Genomic DNA, 21,113 nt, shown 5'->3' on the forward strand with positions numbered 1-21,113 from the left:
AGCGCACAGAGGTATCTCGTAAAATATTGGTCCACTTCTCTGTATTTATTTAAATTTGAAATTCTTATAAGTAATAATTTATGACTTATACTCGATCAAAAATCGATTTGTATTTATACAAATTATAAATGGATAACTTTGCATATATATATAATATATATATAAATGAAAATCTTAAAACTCAAATATTTCATTTAATATTACGTTCAAAATTATTTTACAATACATAATATTACTGACTTAAAACATTATACAAATACACATTGGAGAAAACTGTAATTAATACATTTCAAAAAGTTTTTGTATAAATGTAGTTTTCTCAGTCCGAGTTTAACAAAGTGTTGAACAAGTTTATAAAACTAAACGTTTCAAAATGAAATACAAATAGAGATAAGAAGGTAAATTATAATATAATTTTAAATTTTGAAATATTAATGGTAGTATTCAAATACCGTGGCATGAGTGGTAGGACATAATATACACGACAGCCAAATTTTTATTTTTTCTCTTTCTCGCAAATTTACGAAAAAGATTTATTTGTGTAATCTAGATTACTCTCTTCATATATGTAACTCAACATTCATAAATGAATACTCATATCTTTAACCATTTTAGTGGTTGGCCGTGTTTTGATATTCGATACGGGTATAAAATATTGCAACTATAGATAGACAATTTCCTAAAATCACTACAATGTAATATATTCAGAAAAAAATGGCAGTCTATTCTTATCAGAAAATTTCGTCTTTATGTGTTGTTATTGATAAAATTCGAAAAACGAATATTATAAAATCCAATTTTTGGTAACTGATCATTCATAATATAATAATACGGATATTATCATCATGTATCACAACCACAGATATCTTTTATAAGTATAATATAATACACTAGGTTATTTTTCTTACAATGACAATATGTCGATTACCTAATTATTCTTATAAAATATTATTTATAATTAATGTCAGTCAAAAATGTTAATTATATTATATGACACAATAGATTGATTAAATTTTATAGTATGTACATTTCCTATCCAATAGTTTTCATAACCTAAAAAATATAATATGTTAAAATGTCAATTGTTTCATTGCATTAATAAAGTATAAAGTAGGTATACAAAATCTCAATGGAGGATGTGTATTTCCAGTTGTGTTTGATCGTTTGTGCACATAGTAAATATATATCTCAACTATTACATTAGTATTATATTGTATAATGCAAAGGCTGAAAGCACTATGATACATTTAATGTTATAAGTAGCTATATATAAAGTGTACACTTCACTAGTTCACTACATTCAATTTTAAAAGGCTTATATGTATGTGTTACTACACTAATTTTTATATGAAAAATATAATATATATTGCTTACAAAATTAACGACTATAGTTCTAATAAAATATATTGAAATACTAATGAAAAAATATTAAGCTAATAAATTATATTCTATAGTGAGTACTCGTCTTTTACAATAATGCATACTAATTATTACACATACAATTTTTGAAAAATATATTATATTATAAGATATACATATAATTATATATATATTAAATGTATTATTACTTATGAAAATTATTTTTTATAGAAATGCATTCACCAAATTATTTAGTTTGTTGTGTATGCATTACATTGAAAAGTATTAACATTTAATTTATTATTCTAGATTTATATTCATTATGCTCGTTTATTTTTCTATATTTAATAATTACTACGAGTCTAAGCAACTATTCAAAATAATAATGAGTATAATTTATTACATTAATTGCTACAGTTGTTATTTATTAAATGAGAAATATATTTATTGCAAATATAACAAAAATATATGTACGCATACGTTAAATAATAATATTTAATGAGTAATTTATGTTATTTATAATTTATTATAAGTGTAATAATTAAATTATTTAGTTGTTATTATTTTTTTTTCTTTAATTAAAACTAATTATCACAAATAAATTAAAAATTCCTATCTAAATTAAATATACAGTTTTAATTTAAATTAATTATATACATATAAATTTGTCTTATTATACCATTAACCTTAAATAATGATATTGCCAAGAAAATAATAATACAGTTCCATAAATGCTTAACTAGGGTCAAATGTCACATCTTAAAAAGGCTCTACTATTACAATAACTGTACCTATATTAAATTCCATAAATTTAATACAATTTAAATAATAATTTAGTAAAAAGTAGAATAAGATTGCTTAGATATTTATTTTGTGTTTAAGACCATTTTACATACCAATTTTATCAAAGAAAAACAAAATTACTAAAAATACAATGAACAAATACACTTCAATGAAAGTATACCACGATGCCAAAATTACATAAACTATCAGCAATATATATATATATATATAAAAAGCGGTGAATGGCAAACATAATGAAAAGTTAAATATTTGGAGTCAGTCCAAGAGAATACTAAATCTAACAAAATCTGTTTAAAAATATTTACGGTGCACTATCGGTTATTGCTTTTTTTCTTTAATATATTTTTCTTGTCCTTAAACCGTTTATAGAATTACTCAATGATATTTATAGATGTTTAGAAATCTCACGATATTTAGATTGTATAGTTTATACAAATGCAAAGTAATTTAGTATTAATAAAATTAAACATAAACTATGATATGGACAATTATATCTAATACGGCAAATGAAATGGTCTGTAATGAACTAAATGATGTATGACGTGATATGTAAAACGTTAACACTGATATTGGATATACCTATTAGTTATGCATTTATTAATTCTTAACGCACTTTATAAATTATTATGTGTTAAAGAAAACATTTCTAATCTACGTCACAGATTCCATTGACCACCATCACAGTATTGTATTGTATACGATAATATGCAGTATGCAGGCGTGTATCAAACAAAAGGCATATGCCAATAGCAGCATTTATAGTTAATTTAATATTGTATTGCTCCTGGAATGAGATATGTAGTTGCATGAATCGTGATCAATAGAACACTGTTAAATTGGTTTCTGTAAAAGCAAAATGATGATGAAATTTTAATGAAGTTCTAAGGGCAAGAGAACGGGATGGCGAAACGAGCACAGATATGTTTTCCAATCCAATTTCACCATAGTAATGATTAATTTGTCCGTCTACAAATCGTTTTTCCATTCCTGCCCCCTCTTAACGGACATTACCTCTTCAAATTTTCATTTTCGCTCTCGTCTCACCTTTTTACGGGATGTTATATGATTTCCCTAGAAATAGCGAGATCTACCACGGAAGTATGGAAAATTGTTCGTAGTAAAGCGAATGGCTTATAATTAATAATCATATTACTTTTTAAATGTATAACGACAATATTTCAACATTTAATTATCAACACGATTATTCAATCTTAATTGCTTCGTGAAAAAAATACATTTAAACCATACGATGCATTGATATTTAAAATAAATTATTATATTGAAATTACATACTGATTCTAACAAATTTATTTTCTACGAATATTTGTTGTATTTACATTCCTTGGTAATATATATGTATTAATCGGTCTGCACGATATTGCAGCAGTATTATAATATTTGAATAAGTATAATTCAGTATTAAGAATTATTTTAAGTTATTAATATTAACGTCATTTTTGATAGTATGAGGACGATAGATTTCTTGGAATATCGGTAAAGTGTGTGGTAATTCACGCGCAATGCATATGATTATAATGCACGTCAGATTTGCCGACGCCGGAGAAAAACGTTTTGACGACGACAAGTTCAATAGTATGAGAGATGAAATTATTAACACAAACGAGGAACGGAGAAATCGAGATCATCCGACTCTAGTGAGTCTGTGAATGATGGTTTGATGACATCGATAGACCACGACTACATTTGGAGAGATCCAAATCAATAGCACACACGATTCGTCCTTGAAAATGTTATAATAATATAAACACCTATATTAGCACCATCCACCCAGCTCAATTATACATTTCATGCAAATAGGCATAGCGTCACAACAGTGAATTTTCGAGGAGGTTAATATCAGTTACAATGTTCAGGCACTGCGATCTAATAACATAGTAAGCGCGTATGACTAGTGCGACGATTGAATAGACGTTTGTCTATTTATAAATGGTCATAATAAATGAACAGGTTACCTATCCATATTAAAGTGTAATTTCGTGCACACGTATGAATAATACAACAATATACGATCGTGTGTCGTATAATATAATTACGGTTAAATGTCATCGGACGTCTACTGTAATCATGTGCCGACCGCGGTATGGGCAGATCCGACATGCGTGGTAACCGCAACCTTAATGCGGTGCTCGCCAACCCTCGTCAAAATCTTGGAGAAGGGGAGTCGCGCGTCAGAGGTTTTGAGGTTGAGGGTGTGGGTGTGTTGGGATTAATGTGTTTAGCGAGTAAACGCATGGATGACGGTTGTTACAATAATAACACAGTCGTGTGGCGATACGAGGAGTTTTTCCGTTGTCTGCCGACGATTTTCTACAAACTTATTCTCTCCCCTAAAAAAAAAACCCGTGCAACACAACTTTCACCAATCGTTACTGATGAATATGTACTCACATTATGATATGTTACCTAATGTATAATTATATTTTTTTTTCGTGTATTTCCACGCGTAGTACGATAATATTAGTGTCGTGTTGGACGGTATGTGTGTGTGTGTGTGTGTGTGTGTGTGTGTGTGTGTGTGTTTGTTATATTATTATCACACATCCACAGGCCAAACTGAAGACGCGATGGCGTCACTTGCATGTAGTCACTTACGTGTAAACGTTTTAAAAGTGTCCTTCGTGTGGATGCTGTGTTGAAAAATTATTATATCAATAATATTGGACCAACTGCTGTTTTGCTGAGGCATGGAGAGACCGTCTTTCCTGTAACGGACTGCTCGCCAAAGCGAATTTGATGTTTTGTCGCCTCCATCACTCGTGATTTATGCGGACGGACGCACACAAATATAATATGACGTGATATATGATCGTCGAAAATACGGATATAATGTTATCGTTATCGCAACCGGAGAAATCATTCTCGTTTTGTTCAGTTTTTCGTTTGGCAGTCAACGATTACAACGAACATTGTAAACCATAATAATAATATATTATATACGACAAAAGTAGTACGACACTCGTATCTGGCATTGTAGTTAGATTGTCAATAACAAAATTCACATAGGCTTTAAAATAATAATAGTAACTTTAATGCTTTCAAAGAAATCTCACGCATTTTACAATTATTTTTGTATAACCGAAAAGTGTATTATAATTTCACAAAAAAAAAAAAAAAATAATAAATATGTAAATAATATAATAAAAATTTGAAATTAAAACTAATAAAATAATATTAAAATATGTTTCAAAAACTTAAAAAATACAATAAGGAACAGTTAATTACAGTATATAATGTATTGTTTATAATTAAAGGATTTAACACACATTTGTCAAATGGACAGTAAGTACATTATTAAACTACTTAAAACTAAATTCATATTATCAAAGATATCAACGATTTTTTAATGGCATCTAAATATCAAACATAATACATGATATAATTTAATACAAATTTATTCAAGATAATTATATTTGTACTTAAGTACTTAATAATTTAATCAATCTTGATTAGTGACAGTAATAATAATTATTATCAACACTATTGAATTGAGTTAAAATTAATGTTACTATAGCGATAAAAGGTTGAGAAGTACTGTTGTTTAAAGTATACGAATGTAAAACTGAAACTATTGAGATTGTACAATCATAGCAACTTGCTGTGGTTTAAACGTGAAATTAAAATTAATTGGGACACCATCCTTCAAATAAAAAAAACACGTAGACATTTTATAATTAAATACCTAAATATTGGTAATAGAAGTAGTGAATACACTGCTACTTTGAAACATTTAATTAAAACATTAATTTATATTTGAGTTTATCTTAAGTTATATTGAATGCATCACAGTTGTGATGTGTTAATTTATTAACAAATAAACTCAAATGAATGCATCAGACATATTTTTATGATAAGACAAGTATACATCACAGTTCTTACAATATTGATAACAAATGGTAAATTCTTCTACCATTAGAATTTAAAATAATTCTTTTTTTTTAAATCATTTAAATAAAAAGTAATTACAAAAAAATATCAAATTTTGACAAAATCTTATTATTGTAAATGTTCACTATGAAAATTATCAACATTAAAATTTTTTTTTTTTAGTTATAAGGGTTTGAATTTAAATTTTCAAAAAGTTTGTTAAAATCTTTAGTTATTTTATATGTAGACTTCTACATCGTCTTCACAGCCATTTTTAATCATACACAATAATTTATCATTTAATTCAAATTTCACAATCTAATTATAGTCACCTATTCAATGATGAGATGCACTTGACATGTACTATACAAAAGAACGGTTAAGCTTACTTGTCCCCTTTTTATAACTACTTATAAATCTTAACAAGATTGCAAAATTGCAATTTTAATATGAATTGTGCTCCAAGATTGTAATTATTCAACTTCTAAAGAAATATAATTAAGCACAGGTGAAGAAAAAATATTTTTTCGTATTTGGGTAAACTGATCTCCTTTAGACTAATAAAAAACATTTTTGAATTATTTTATTTTCTCGTAATTAAAATTAATAATATTATTCATTATTTCCTATAGTGGAATTTTAATATTGATTTAATTATCTCCAAAGTATCATTCAATAAAATTATGTTTATGATAAAATGTGCTTTAGTTTTGTAATCAAATTAAAAAAATATATCACATCTTACAAAATAATTTATTGTGAATCGATGAAAATAGTACTATAGTTAGTTTATGGCTACAAACTGTATGGTATTATCAATACTTAGTTTTTATAATAAAGATAAATTAATAAAGTGAAATCTAATCTACTTTTATTACGAAATCCAAAAAGCAAATAGGTGGAACTTTCTTTTAACTAACTTATGAGTTCCTTTGGAATACTAACCTTGTATTAAATAATTTATAATATCTCATTTGTATTCTGAAATGCTGGTAAATATTGTTTTATTGTCGTATTCCATGTACTTTACAAAATAATTAGTTATATTTCGTCTTCAGACACACATGTAGCGTATTTTGTAACGTACTTACCAGTTATACCAGATAAACGAATAGTTACTCGCATAACATTGTTACAGAAGCAATAATCAAAAAAGCGTACCATGGGATTAAAATTAAATACAAATAAACCTTAATCATATGAACGATAAAAAAATCTTAAGCCTTCATTCAAATGGAAACATTTATCCGTTGCGTGAGAAAAGAAATTAAAAGGAATATTAAAGTTAGTGGACTAAAAAAAAAAAAAGAACCATAGTAAAAAATGTATAAAACAAAAAGAATTCACCAGTCATTGCTCGAAAAAATGCGAATGCTGTACCGTAGCCCTTAGCTTATTGTTTTTTTTTTTTTAATTACTGCCAATTAGTCGCTTCACCATAGTACTGGCACGTGGTGTGTTAAGCTTTGTAATTATTATGATGATGGAAACGTCCCATAGAGGAAAACAATGTGACCCCGCGAAAGAGATTTTTTTTTTTTTTGATTAATTCAACAGTGTATTAAGCAAAATAAATAATATTAACAATTAAATATTTGTTATTTGTTTAGTGAAATTTTTTTTATTTTAATGATATTGTAAATATAGTTACCTATTCTATTATTTTATCACGATCGACTGATCGATTTTTCTAGAGATATACGTGGGTTGTCTTAATTAATTCAATTTCGAATTAAGTTTCCTTTAGTTTTAGTGATTATATTATTTTTAGCCTGATAACTAGAAACTAGAACTAGTAGTTATAAACGATTAAAAAGGAAAGTATAAATTATGATATATTATGTAAAAATAATATACACTTTAAGTCATGTAATGAAAATATAAAAAAAAAAAAAAAATGTTTATCTTATACATTTTGTAATATTGACTTTTCTGTTGTAATTTACAATATTTCAGATACGAAACTTTCCATGTATAGGATACTTTAATTATTATGGTATAATCAAATATTCCTTATATCTTATAATTTTATAGTAAAGAGAAAAATTTGAAGGTAGTCAATAAAAAAATATTCAAAAACAAATTACATACCTCCTATATTATAACTACATAATACATACATTATACCAATGTAAAGAAATATGTATGTATTAGTTTCAAAAATTATTTTGAAATATATAAAGTAGAATTAGGAATATTATAAATGTATAAAGGTATATTTATTATTAAAACAATTTCGCTATTATTCTTTGCAAGCTTAATGGTTACACGGCTACCATTTCAGTGAAAATCATTCTGGTGACGATTACAGTGATTCATAAAAAGAAATATCACATATTATTACATTAAAGTTATAGCAAGTTTAGAGTGACATGACTGCAATATTTCCTGCCAACCTGCTATAAATAACTTGAAAAGAGCTGCTTGTATGTTAAACTATTTTAGTAGATTTATGGGCAAGCAATATATTATGCATTTTTATTTTTTATTATACTGCAGCTAAATCACTTTATTTCTATGTGTATACTATGTATTATTTAAGGTACATTTTAAATTTGATAGTTTATAATTTTGCTAAACTCTCACATAATTTAAACGAAACTCAGTAACTATATTATTTATTACGAAAATAAATATTATGTGAATCAAATCTTTTTCATGGCGATATTTAATGTATATTTAGATAACGTGGTTATTAGTTTTTATCCAATTAAAAAACCAAAAAAAAAAAAAAAACCGTTTGCGACAGTTTAGTGATAAGAAATATAAAGCAGACACGGTTGATCAATTAAATCACATAATTTAACTTTAACACTATTTATAACAACAATTCGATTGATTTACTGTATACGTTTTTCACAATGATTTATATATATATATGGTATTGTATACTTCTATAACTAAGATAAACAATGTTTACAGGTTATATTTATTAAACTAAACTTCGAACATTATCGTAACTAATAACTATGTATAATAATACAATTATTGATTAACGTGTAAACATTATGTTTAAACAACAATTTATAATAAACATGTTATTATTAAAAAACTATTTGAGCTCTATAGCATAAATTATTATAGTAATATATAAAAGTCCAACGTTTTAATAACAACGTCGGGAATTATAACTAAAAAATAGCAATACATTTTAATTGCATATTATTCTACCTGACCAACTAATATAAAAATACGGAAAACCGTGCTTGATATCATATTTTAAAACATACATGAATAACTTGCAATGACGAAGAATTCAAACACGATGGCACAATTTATTTAAAATGACACAAGAATTGTGTACCTACTATATAGACTATAAGAGTTATTTTTAGTCATTATATATATATATATATATATATTATGATACTTTATTCGGAGATCAACATCCAATTTAATATATTTTCAATTAATTAGACTTCTTTCGACATCTTATTTTTTTAGAAAAACTGTTGTAGAAGAACAATAAAATAACTAACCTCTCAATCAAAATTAACATAACATAATAGGTTCGATATGTATGCTTCTCGATGGTATTATTATGAATATAATTGTAGCTGTTTTATAAAAATGTGTAATATTATATGTTACACGTACTATACAAGTGATCAGTCCGATAGTACGTCACAATATAATACTGTATGAACTTTTATTTATGACAAAACATACCGCAGTAATCGCCATGTATAAATGTATAATAATGATTATATAAAGTAGTCTTGGAATTCTAATAATATGGTGATTGAATAAACATTAAACAGTATAATACTTATGTTTTTCAACAACCATCGTTGATAATATCAATCACATTGTTTTTATAATAATATAACATAAATTTAAAATAATTATAAATAAAACACAATACAATGTTTGAAGCGTCCGACTTTAACCTAGGTGCATGATAAATATTACGCGTTTGGGGTTATTTGCTAAGTTCCCAAATTCCAGTGCAATAATTATTTATAAAATGGGTTTAGTTTTATACAAATATTATTTTGAAATTTTTATATTTGTTTTTTATTATTATAAATTATTATCTGGAAAACTGTTATTTCCTTGCATTTATTTTAATTTCGTAGAGTATCTCTTCAAAACTTAAATGCCATTACTTAGACATTTTTTTCTATAGGTTTGTAGCTAGTACTTATGCAATTCATAATTGTATGCCAATTAATATATACATGCGATGGTACGATGTTGCAAAGAATCTCAATGATCTATTAATCGACTATTACATTTCTAACTCAAATAAAAATTAAATCCCGGGAAAATGGATCGATTGAGCCTACGCGTCATTTCGTAATGAAGTAGGTTTTTTGTTTTTTTTCTATCTCCATTCAAACTGAGCTGAAAATGTCCTCAATAATGAGAATGCTTTTGACGTTGTCTGATTGAATTCCATTTAAACAGAGAAGGTATGATGAGACAATTGACGATGGATGCTTGAAATTCAATTACTTCGTTTATGATTTATAAATCAGAATAAAAATTAAAGAATATTCTTGTGTTTATAAAATAATTGTTATTAAAATACAATATATTTGAATTTTGATTTTTTTTTTAAATTTAAAAACATAACGTTTATGGAAATCAAAAATTGCATCCTTATTTGGTATAAACGATGTATTATAATATTTAAAATGTATTATTGATTGTTATTACATTGATTATTCATTATTCATCTAGTTCGAATATTTAATGACCACGAATAATATCCGCGCATTTGTTTTTATAAGTCTTATTTAAAGTAAAATATTTAATAGGTTAAATACTTATTTACATACATAAAAATTATGGATTGGAGTTATAATGTAAAATCATATCAAATTATTATACACGATTTATTAAATTCATTATTACTAAGATATTACGTTAAGCAAAATTATTTACTTTTTAAATTCAAATCTAATAATAATTATTATAATTTAATTCGATATGAAACGCTGTCATTTATTAATTTGTTACGATGAGAAAAAAAGTAATAATGATGATTTTAAAGATATATCATTAGATTAAAATGTTATTTAAGTATATAAACGTACATTTTAGCGTAATATATTTAAATATATATCAAAAAAAAAAAAAAAAAAAATAGTAAGAAATAATAGTTTTATATTATAATCAAGATTTTGTCAATTTCAATATATAAGGCTATTTTCAAATTTAATACATCTAAATATGAATAAAAATATTAATGTTTTTTTTTTTTTGTATATGTAGAAAAGCGAGAAATATCCAGTCCAAAAGGTAAAAGTGGACAACCAGGAGGATCTGGTAACTCAGAATGGCAACAGTTATGGTATTCAAGCGTCGATGAATTTCAAAAGCTCACAGAGCCGCTTTTGGACAATACCACTGAAACTAACCTTACCGTGCCATTAGGTAGCACCGCTTACCTTCATTGTCGTGTTAGAAATTTAGGCGAGCGAACGGTAAGAATAATTGAATTTAAAAAAATGCATGTACACGAGTATACTTAACATTCAATACATCATTATAATGTATACTGCGTTTATTGGATAAGTTAGGGTGGACAGCACTCATATAGCACATACTGGCTGTAAATCGTCATCAAATAAAATACTTAGATTGTTAATTAATATAATGATTTGCGTAATTCCACGATAATTGTTATCGTGTTGTCATTATATTTATCAAATTGTATAACTAATAATATTTCCCAAGAGTTGTGTATTTTGCGAAAGATCATTTTTACAATTACATCGGAAAAAACACGGACCTCAACGACACAAGTGATTGTCTTACTTATCCCTTATTTATACATATTTATTGTGATATTAATCACACATTTAATTCATAAGTATTAATGGATCGATATAGAAAAAATACATCGATTTGGAAATTATAACATACACGATGATAGTAGTTCTTATTATTCGCTGAAAATACCACTTTATTAACTATATATTTGTTATACTAGATGTGTTGAGAATTTAGACTGCGTGCTTTCGTTAAATTTAAAAATAAATTAAATTTACGTGTTTTTTTTTTTAAGAATTCTTAATTTATTTTTATTTTAAGGGAAATCCCCTCACGTAAATACGTTCTATAATAAGACCAGGGGATCTTAATCACCCATTGTAATAAAGGTCTAGTTGTTCCAATGACCATTGTATACTAACCCAACAATAATACAATTAAATAGTTTACTTGTGTTGTAACTTGAATAATAATGTAGAAAGTGACATTTGGGAATATGTGTTTATCAACTTTTATGTGATAGTCATATTAATATTACACTATTATATTTTATTATTTTGGTTGAACATTTATCTTATTGTGTTAGAGAACGCAGCGTTTTGATATTTAATGGTTTCAAGAATACACTTATGATGGTGTTGAAGATGTTCGTTAGCACAAAAATGAATATCCTATTGTACTGAGCATGAATAAATAATCAAAAAAATTTAATGATACAATAACAATAATTCAGTTGAATCAACTTCAACTTTAAATAAATAATAATTAATACAATGATTGAATGATTGTTCAATATAAAATAATTATTTAAAAGTATATTCAATTGCTAATATATTATAACATCAACAGTCTTCTCCCACCCCGATCAAATTAACCACTGTCGTCAATCTACACATCTATATAAAACCCTACCCGACATATTATCATCTATAGTATTTTAGTAAATTTATTATTATCAGTTGTGCATCATTATATTTCTACGTTATCTGTAACTTAATATCACAAAAATAAGTTAAAATGTATTAATTAATCTAGCTGAATGATTGCTAAATATAATCACTGAGTATACTCTATAACATGTGTACCTCAAATAATAAATATATTAATTGACACAATTTGTAAATATTATATTTGAGCACATACGATATATTCCCGAAAGTGGCTACAATGTATAATAATACAAAATAATTTAATAATAAATTTACCTAATTAAACAGCTTAAGTGCTGTTTAATGTGGATGAAACAACAAGTACACTAAACTTACAACCACGTTGTTCATGGCATAATTATATTGCTTCTACTAGATAGTCAAAAATGACAAATGAATTATTTAATTTAAGAATAAAATCATCTTAAAATGACTGATACAAAATGCGTAATAATATGTTCATTAACCATTAAAAATGTATTAATTCAAATAAAATTAATAATTAATTTTATAGCCATTAATGACGATAACAAATTATCACGTCATAGTTTTTCGCATTAAATACTGACAGTAATAATTTAACTGCGGCTAATAAAATAATTATAAAATTGTTATGTTAGATAAACTTTATTTATAAATTATTTTGTATCATACATTTAAAAAATTGGTGGAATATACACTTTATTAAATTGTTTGAGTAAGTACAGACTATTTTTAATTTATATATTTGTTACTATGATTACTCGTCTGGTTAAAAACGTACGATAAAAAGTTTCAATAGTAACCTTACTTTTAAACTAAAACTGTATAGACTATAGACGGTACTTTGAAATTGGCCATGATTGGAATTTTCCAATAGTTAAAAAAAAATTAATTAAGAACTACAAATTACTGCAGAATTTTCGTAGTAACGTTTAGTATGTTTCTATAAATGTTTAAATAAAATAAAAAGATTTCATGTTTTAACCAATGGTTTACGTAGTTAATATAATATATCTTTTATACATATTATATTTATACCTACTTATTAAAAAATATGGAGTAACTTTTTACTGAACTGACTTTATTAATATGTAGAATATTGCATAATAGTTGGATTCAGTGTAAATTTATAGAATTTGGTCAGGCGAGTTTGATATAAAAAATATATCTATATAAATAGAAAATAAATTACTGTGTACTTTGCTATTACTATGCTATGTTACTTTACTATTTTATTGATAACAATTGAAGTTTTTAATATTTAAAAATATGTTTTAAAACACATATTAATTTTTAAAGTCATAAACAGTGTTCGTGAATAGTTTCCACACAAGAGATTTTAGTTAATCAATATATTTATTTGACACCATAGAGCATTTAAGAAATATTATCGGTACATTAGTGAGACAGTGTATATTATAAGGAAATTAAAAGTAAGTATGTAATAGGAAAACAAAATAGTAGAATACATTAAATGATTTCAAGTAAAATAGCAAGGTTGCCAAAATACTAAAATAAATTGTTGAGTTTTATTAAAAATAAATAATAAATAATTATTAAACGGAGGAATTTTACATTTTAAATTATAACCGGAAATATGATTTGATTTCTCACTAGTGATCATTTCATCATGATTTGTTTGATTACGGTCAACGAATAATTTTATCATTAAAACTCAATTAAATTGTTTTAGTCATTTTAGAGCAATTTAAATTATAAAGAAATGAAAATTATTCTACAAAAATGTTATTTATGTCAATTCTATGTAAAGCTGCGTCATTACATAACATGTTCATTTTGATGTTTTAAAATAAACGTATTTTTTTTTAATATAATATATAACAATAAGATATATGAAAATAAAATAAATACAATAATATTAGTCCATTGAATTTTATTATTTACATTGCATAAAAGTAGATTTTTAAAAAGTGTATATTGACTGACTCAAATAAAAAGTTGATAGAAAATAATATTATTCAGTAATTCATATTAAAATAAGATTGTAGTAGAAACGATTTAAAATATAAAATATGAAAATAAATAATACTTAAATTGTCTGCATCGTGTATAATGGCTGATCTACATAAATTAAATAAATTAATGAAATAATTATTGAATTTAGAATTATTTTCAAAATAATATTTATATAACATTTTTGAATTAGTTTTTATCGAAAGAATACGTTAATATTTTTCTTATACATAGTTTCTTATTTTGTCTAAAAATCTGTTGTTTTATAATAATATTTAATTTTATAGTTTTATTTTATGTGATCTTTAAAATATATTATACTTATATAGTTGAGTGGCGAACGCTATCAAATAATTGATTTATTTAATAAATGTAATTAATATATAAATTAATTTATAATAATGGAATAATATTTGCAAAAATCTAATGACAAAAACAAAATATCTTTGATATTAAAAATGTTTTACTTCAATGAGATAACTACAAAAAATATTATAAATACAAATATTTTGAAGTAATAATTCATAATAATATGCATCAATCACTCCGAGGAAAATTCAAAGTAGTTAAACTTATGTACACAATTTCTGCATGAGCTTGTCAAGTGCGATTTGTGTGCAGGGAACCATAAAACATACTATTATGATAAAATACGAAATAACTATTTTCTTACAGTTAAATTCAAATCAAAAATATGAAATCAATAAAATTACATTTTGTTTCAGTGAATTTCTAAATCAATTTATCAATCTTTCTCAAATCGTTGTGAAAAAAATATCAAGAATATTGATTCTCTAAAATAATAAAAAAATTAATTAATTAATGTTTAATGAACTATTTATCAAATAATTTATTAGATTTTTTTTTTAATCATCAATTCTGTGTTGATTTCTACAGTGTTTTTAAAATATTCATTAAATTATTTAACTAAATACTTTATTGATAATTTAATAAATACAATTATTAATATCCAATAAGTAATAAAAAATAGTTACATAATTTTAATTCAAATTTTATTTACAGTAAATTATACAATATCTTACTTTCCACAGCATCTAAAAATTCTATACAACAGGATTTAAAATATCCATCTATGTGTATAAGAAAAAAAAATTAGATCCAATAGAGTGAATAATCAATCTATGTTATATGATTATATTTTTTTATAAATAGAGATTCAAATAAAAATGTTTTACAGTCAACAAGTATTATTTGTGTTACCATCAAAGTAGTAAAATATACATTTTAATACCAATGGAAATGGCTAATCTAATAATATTAAACTTGAATAAGTGTATTATTAATAAATATTCATAACTTTGACTTAATAAATAAGATAACTTTGTATTTAGATAACATTTTAACTCTTTGTATGTCACAAAAATTATTTTATCTATTATTAAGTTTAAATTATTAAATTATAAAAAGACACAACGAGTGTAAATTTACCCTTTCAAACAAGAGTATTAAGATATCTTGATAGTTTAAATGATGCCACTGCTAAATGAAATGCAAATCTAATCTCATAAATATATTTACACCTCAGCTAAGTGTCTTTGCACTTCAACATTTTATAGTAGTTTACCGGACGATAATATACTTTTAAAATTAATTTTTAATTAATCTATTAAAATATAGATGTATAATAATTATATTAAGTATTCGAAAAATACTGTTTAACATGTCTAATACACAGTTTATTATCTTTAGATAATAATTTAAAGTTTTTGCATACATTTACTAAAAAGTTATTATAGATTTAATAACTTTGACTCTGACATGTGACTTCAATCAATATTAATGATGAATTTCAAGTTCGTAACACATGAATTATTAGTTTTATTAGATCTTTGTATTATATCCTTAGATAAGTAGTCACTCGTATGATAGACGATAATATAAATAGTTTTGACTAATTTGAACAATTTATTAATATAAATTACACATTAGTGGCAACATATTTTAGTATAATATATTCTAATTTGATTAGCAAAAATCTAAAAATATGTTCTTATTTTAAATAATACAATGCATATATTTTTAATAAGATTATATTATTATTTTATATTTTAATCCTAAATGAATGATCTAAAAAACAAAATAAAATTACAGTGACTAACTATATGTGGATGTGTACCAAGTTTATTAAATAATTGTTATTCAAAATTATATTCGATATTCAAGTAATTTCAAGTAGTTTCAAAAAATAAAATAATTTAAAAAATTACTTTTAGTGTTAGTAAAATAAAAACAAGACTCTGCAAAACGCTGCGTGTTTAATTTCATGAAGTACAATAATTTAATGTACCTATAATATTATTTTCATAATGCAGACTATAATATAGTATTTATTAAAATTTATAGTTCGTGATAAATGATAATATTATATTATAGGATTATAAAATTATGATATATAATATATATGATATATATTATGATAGGATATAACTCTGTTTTTTAACAATTTAATTTGTACTAAAAAGATTATGCGCAATCATTGAATTTTAATATATAAATAAATATATTATATCTAATTTGATATTATTTAATATTTTTAGTTAATATATTTTTATTTTTTTAAGTAGTTTTACTTATACTAGTATATAATAATACTTAAGTATTTATTATAAATCGAGCTTGCGGGAATTAATGGATAGCAAATTATAAAAATATGCAAAAATGTAGTTTTATTATTACACTCGGCTATCAAACATATACATTTATAAGAATTTTGCCACTGATTCCATTTTTAAAAATCTAAAATTAAATTGAAAGACAATTAATATTTTAAAGTTCATAGAAACATAAATATATATTATATTCGTGGATGAAATCGTTAATACTCTGCAGGCTGGAGTTTACAAAAAATATTATTATAGCATGATTAATAATATATTATGCTAAAACTGGTAGGTATAGTTTTTAACATTTATTAGCATTGATAAATAAAATTATTATCAGTTTTAATACAATTATAGTGTATGTAAATTCAATTTACGAATATTTAAAACTTAACAGATTTTAGTTTAAAACAATATTAATCATTCCATTTTTTTAAATCACAACAATTATGCTATAATTAAATTAGTTACGTTAGAAAGTCAGGAAATTGTATAGGTATTTTTTTTTAAAAATTATTTATTATTAAAATAAAATAAAATAAAATAAAATAAAAAATGATTATTGAAGAGTATTATTAACAATTTATATTTAGGCAGGTATATATACTATCATTAAAAAACAAATTATATTAGATAATATTAATAATTTAAATATTTATTACCTATGTATTTATTATATGATAAGCTATTAAACCTGATCTCAGTGTATACTAAATAAAAACAACTACAATAATATGTAGTGAAACAGTTATTCATATAAAATATAAATTATAGTTTTGTGAGACTGTAAGATACTTAGAACATTAAGTGTATTGTTAATGCTTATTCTTGGTGTAAAATGACCATGACAAGAGTTTAACCATTTATTGAAGTGTGCATTCTCAACCAACTATAATTTACAATAATTATTTTATAATAATATTTATTTTTATATAAATGTATTTCAATCGTTATATTGTACTTTAATTTTATTAATAAACAATATTAGCGAGTAGGTATGGTTGTAGTGTTAAAAGTATTGTTATAATATGACTACTGTATTATAATATATGACTTTTATATTTTTTTATATTATATATAATTTCCTATATTTCAACCATACAGTGTTTTATTATACATTATATTTTATTTATCAAACGAAAAATTTAAAGTTTTTTTTATAATAAATTGCTTCAAATAAATTACATTTAAATTAGTAATATAATTATAATGTTTTGTAGTAATTTGTTTCTTCTTATAAATCTCAAAAAAACTCGATCGGAATTTATAATTAATTTTAAATTTTCTAAATCGTTAATCGATCTGTACTATGATAGAAGATCAAATTTATCAAATCATATTTTATAACAAAATGTTTTGCAATGATTCAATGAATCTTCTATTAAATTAAAATTATACTTGATCTTGCTGATGCTTGATATAATTCAGCCATAAAATTCAAAATAAGCCATTATCTCATTAGATAAATCATAATTTGATACATCCAGTAACGGTGCACTTCAAATTTGGGCTTTTATTCTTTATAATAAATAAATAAATATTTTTAAATTATAAAATATAGAATACAAACTGATATTATTGGTTCAACATTTATGTTGGTAGTTAATCCTATGATTCGATATAATTAAGAAGTTTGGATTAGATTATAAATAATAATCTATTATAAGGTGCTACTGTTATTGATTGTATTATAGCTATATGATTAAATTATACTGTATTTTAATAAACCTTAAAAAACGTACACCTTCCAGTATAAAATATTACAAGTTATCACGTGTACGACTACGTGGTGTGTGTATATATATATATGTATCTAATTAAAGTGGGTGACCAGCGTGTCCATTGGTCTGTCCCAAACTCGAACAGTAGTTGAGTAGGAATAGGAAAAGGAGTAGGTATAAGAAGGAGCGAGTTACTCTCTTAATCAAAACACGCTCATTCGAGCCAAATTGTCGAGTTAAAAGCTGAGCGAGACAGAGCTGATTTCACTCGAAGATTCCGGTCACGTTTACCGTAGTGCCGCGGACGTTTATATATTATCTCTTGGGTCGTTGTCGTAGTTTTTGACATAATGATGTCCGGAAAAGAGAGATGCCATTGGGCGAAATTAAATTCCGTCAGTTGCTGTTGCCGACTACCGTCATAGCTTCCGGACGCCCGTGTCCATTCCCACCGCGGCACTACCCGTTCTATACACAGCTGTAGGCCAACCGTAATGTGCGTTGTTACAGTTCTGGATAATAAACGGAATCGTGACTCCCAGTTAAAAATGCGGGTAGTTCGTGTAAACACGCATTTCTAGTCGACCCAGTTAAGATGGCTACTAATATAAATATATAAATACACATCAAACGTTCAACAAAAAAAGAAAAATCACACACGTATTGTTACATAGTATAATATTATTAAACAATTAAACTCATTTCGGGTTTTCACGTGCAATAGGTACTGCTTATGGTTGGTTGTCATAACCATTGTATACGTTGTTCGGAGACGATTTTAAAAATAAAATGTGATTATTGTGAACTACATTTTATTAAATCAGTATTGTGTATAATTTATTTTTAATTTACATTTTTATAAACATGTTTAATGAAATTTAGAGTTTGGACTTTTTGAGCCTTTAATGAACGAGTTACTTTAATAATTTAAGTTTGAATAAACTTAAATGTTTACCATTAAAGTGACGACTTCTATTATTTGACTTTGTAATTTATTATTATAATTTTTCTCAAGGATTATTTTAATATTTATAAATATTTTATAATTTATAGGCTATAGGTATTAATGAAAAAAAATCATAAATCAGGTATATATTAATTAATATAAAATATAGCGCATTAAACATAATATTACATTTTCTTCGCTTTAACTTAAAATATGTCAAATTAATTTTAACGAAATTTAAATTAATAGTTTTAACTGGTGAAATTAACAACAAATAAATTATTTAATAAACTTTTGGTTACTTTTGGCGTAAAGCTAACATTATAAGGAATTAAACCTTTTAAAAGATTTTGATATACTGTTTAATAACACCGTATATGATGTTAATACTATGCCTACACTAAATTAAAGTGATAAAACTTATAATAGGTAGGTGTATGTAGACAAATTGCTTCTTTTACCATGGGCATATTAATGTGCTTTGTAAAACAAGTAAGTAGGTTTTACTTTTGATTATCTTATCGTGTATCCAATAATAAAATGTAGGTATACTTTATACCTCAATAAAGATAATAATTAATTTTCAAAAAAAAAAAAAAAATTCGAAGTTCAGTATTATATTGTAATGTTCCTAACTGTATTGAAATAATAATTAAAAAAAAAAAAAAATACAAGTGTCCTATGTAAATTTAAAACGTGATTATAAGTTAACAAAAGAACAAATTCGTTCACTAAACTTAAGCACAATATTCAAGCTTAGTTGTTTTAAATAACAATTAAATTTATAATAATATTATATTTATATTACTTGTTAGAAAATATTATTGTAATACTATAGATAATTTAATAATTATAATATACTATCCCAGTAATGTAACGTTACGTTTAAACTTTCTTAAGATTGTGAATATTATTTAATTCTTTGAGAATATGCCACTTCATTTAAGATAAAAATAAGCATTTTAAGTGATATAAATATGATTTTATAACACACTGAATATATTTTATAATTATACAATAAAATAGAAAATAACCCACTTTTAAAAACGTTATCTCCTAACATTCATAACTAATATTTCAATATGATATTTAACCATAATAATGCACATATTTTATTTAGTGGTTTCCCTGTTTCAATTATATTTGTATAAAAACAATATTTCTTATCATA

General features: G+C 24.3%; 1 protein-coding gene across 7 annotated transcripts in view; it reads left to right on the forward strand.

Moving 5' to 3' along the window:
• The window catches only part of LOC132917409 (junctional adhesion molecule A-like), a 285,049-nt gene that overhangs the window by 226,126 nt on the left and 37,810 nt on the right, over positions 1 to 21,113 (forward strand). For all 7 annotated transcript variants that reach the window (XM_060978136.1, XM_060978133.1, XM_060978135.1 and 4 more), the window contains one exon: positions 11,269 to 11,480. In XM_060978136.1, the coding sequence (XP_060834119.1) occupies positions 11,269 to 11,480 (212 nt within the window). The remainder of the gene's footprint in view (positions 1 to 11,268; positions 11,481 to 21,113) is intronic.

This window comes from Rhopalosiphum padi, chromosome 1 (genome assembly GCF_020882245.1).
Source record: "Rhopalosiphum padi isolate XX-2018 chromosome 1, ASM2088224v1, whole genome shotgun sequence".
Taxonomy (NCBI): Eukaryota; Metazoa; Arthropoda; class Insecta; order Hemiptera; family Aphididae; genus Rhopalosiphum; species Rhopalosiphum padi.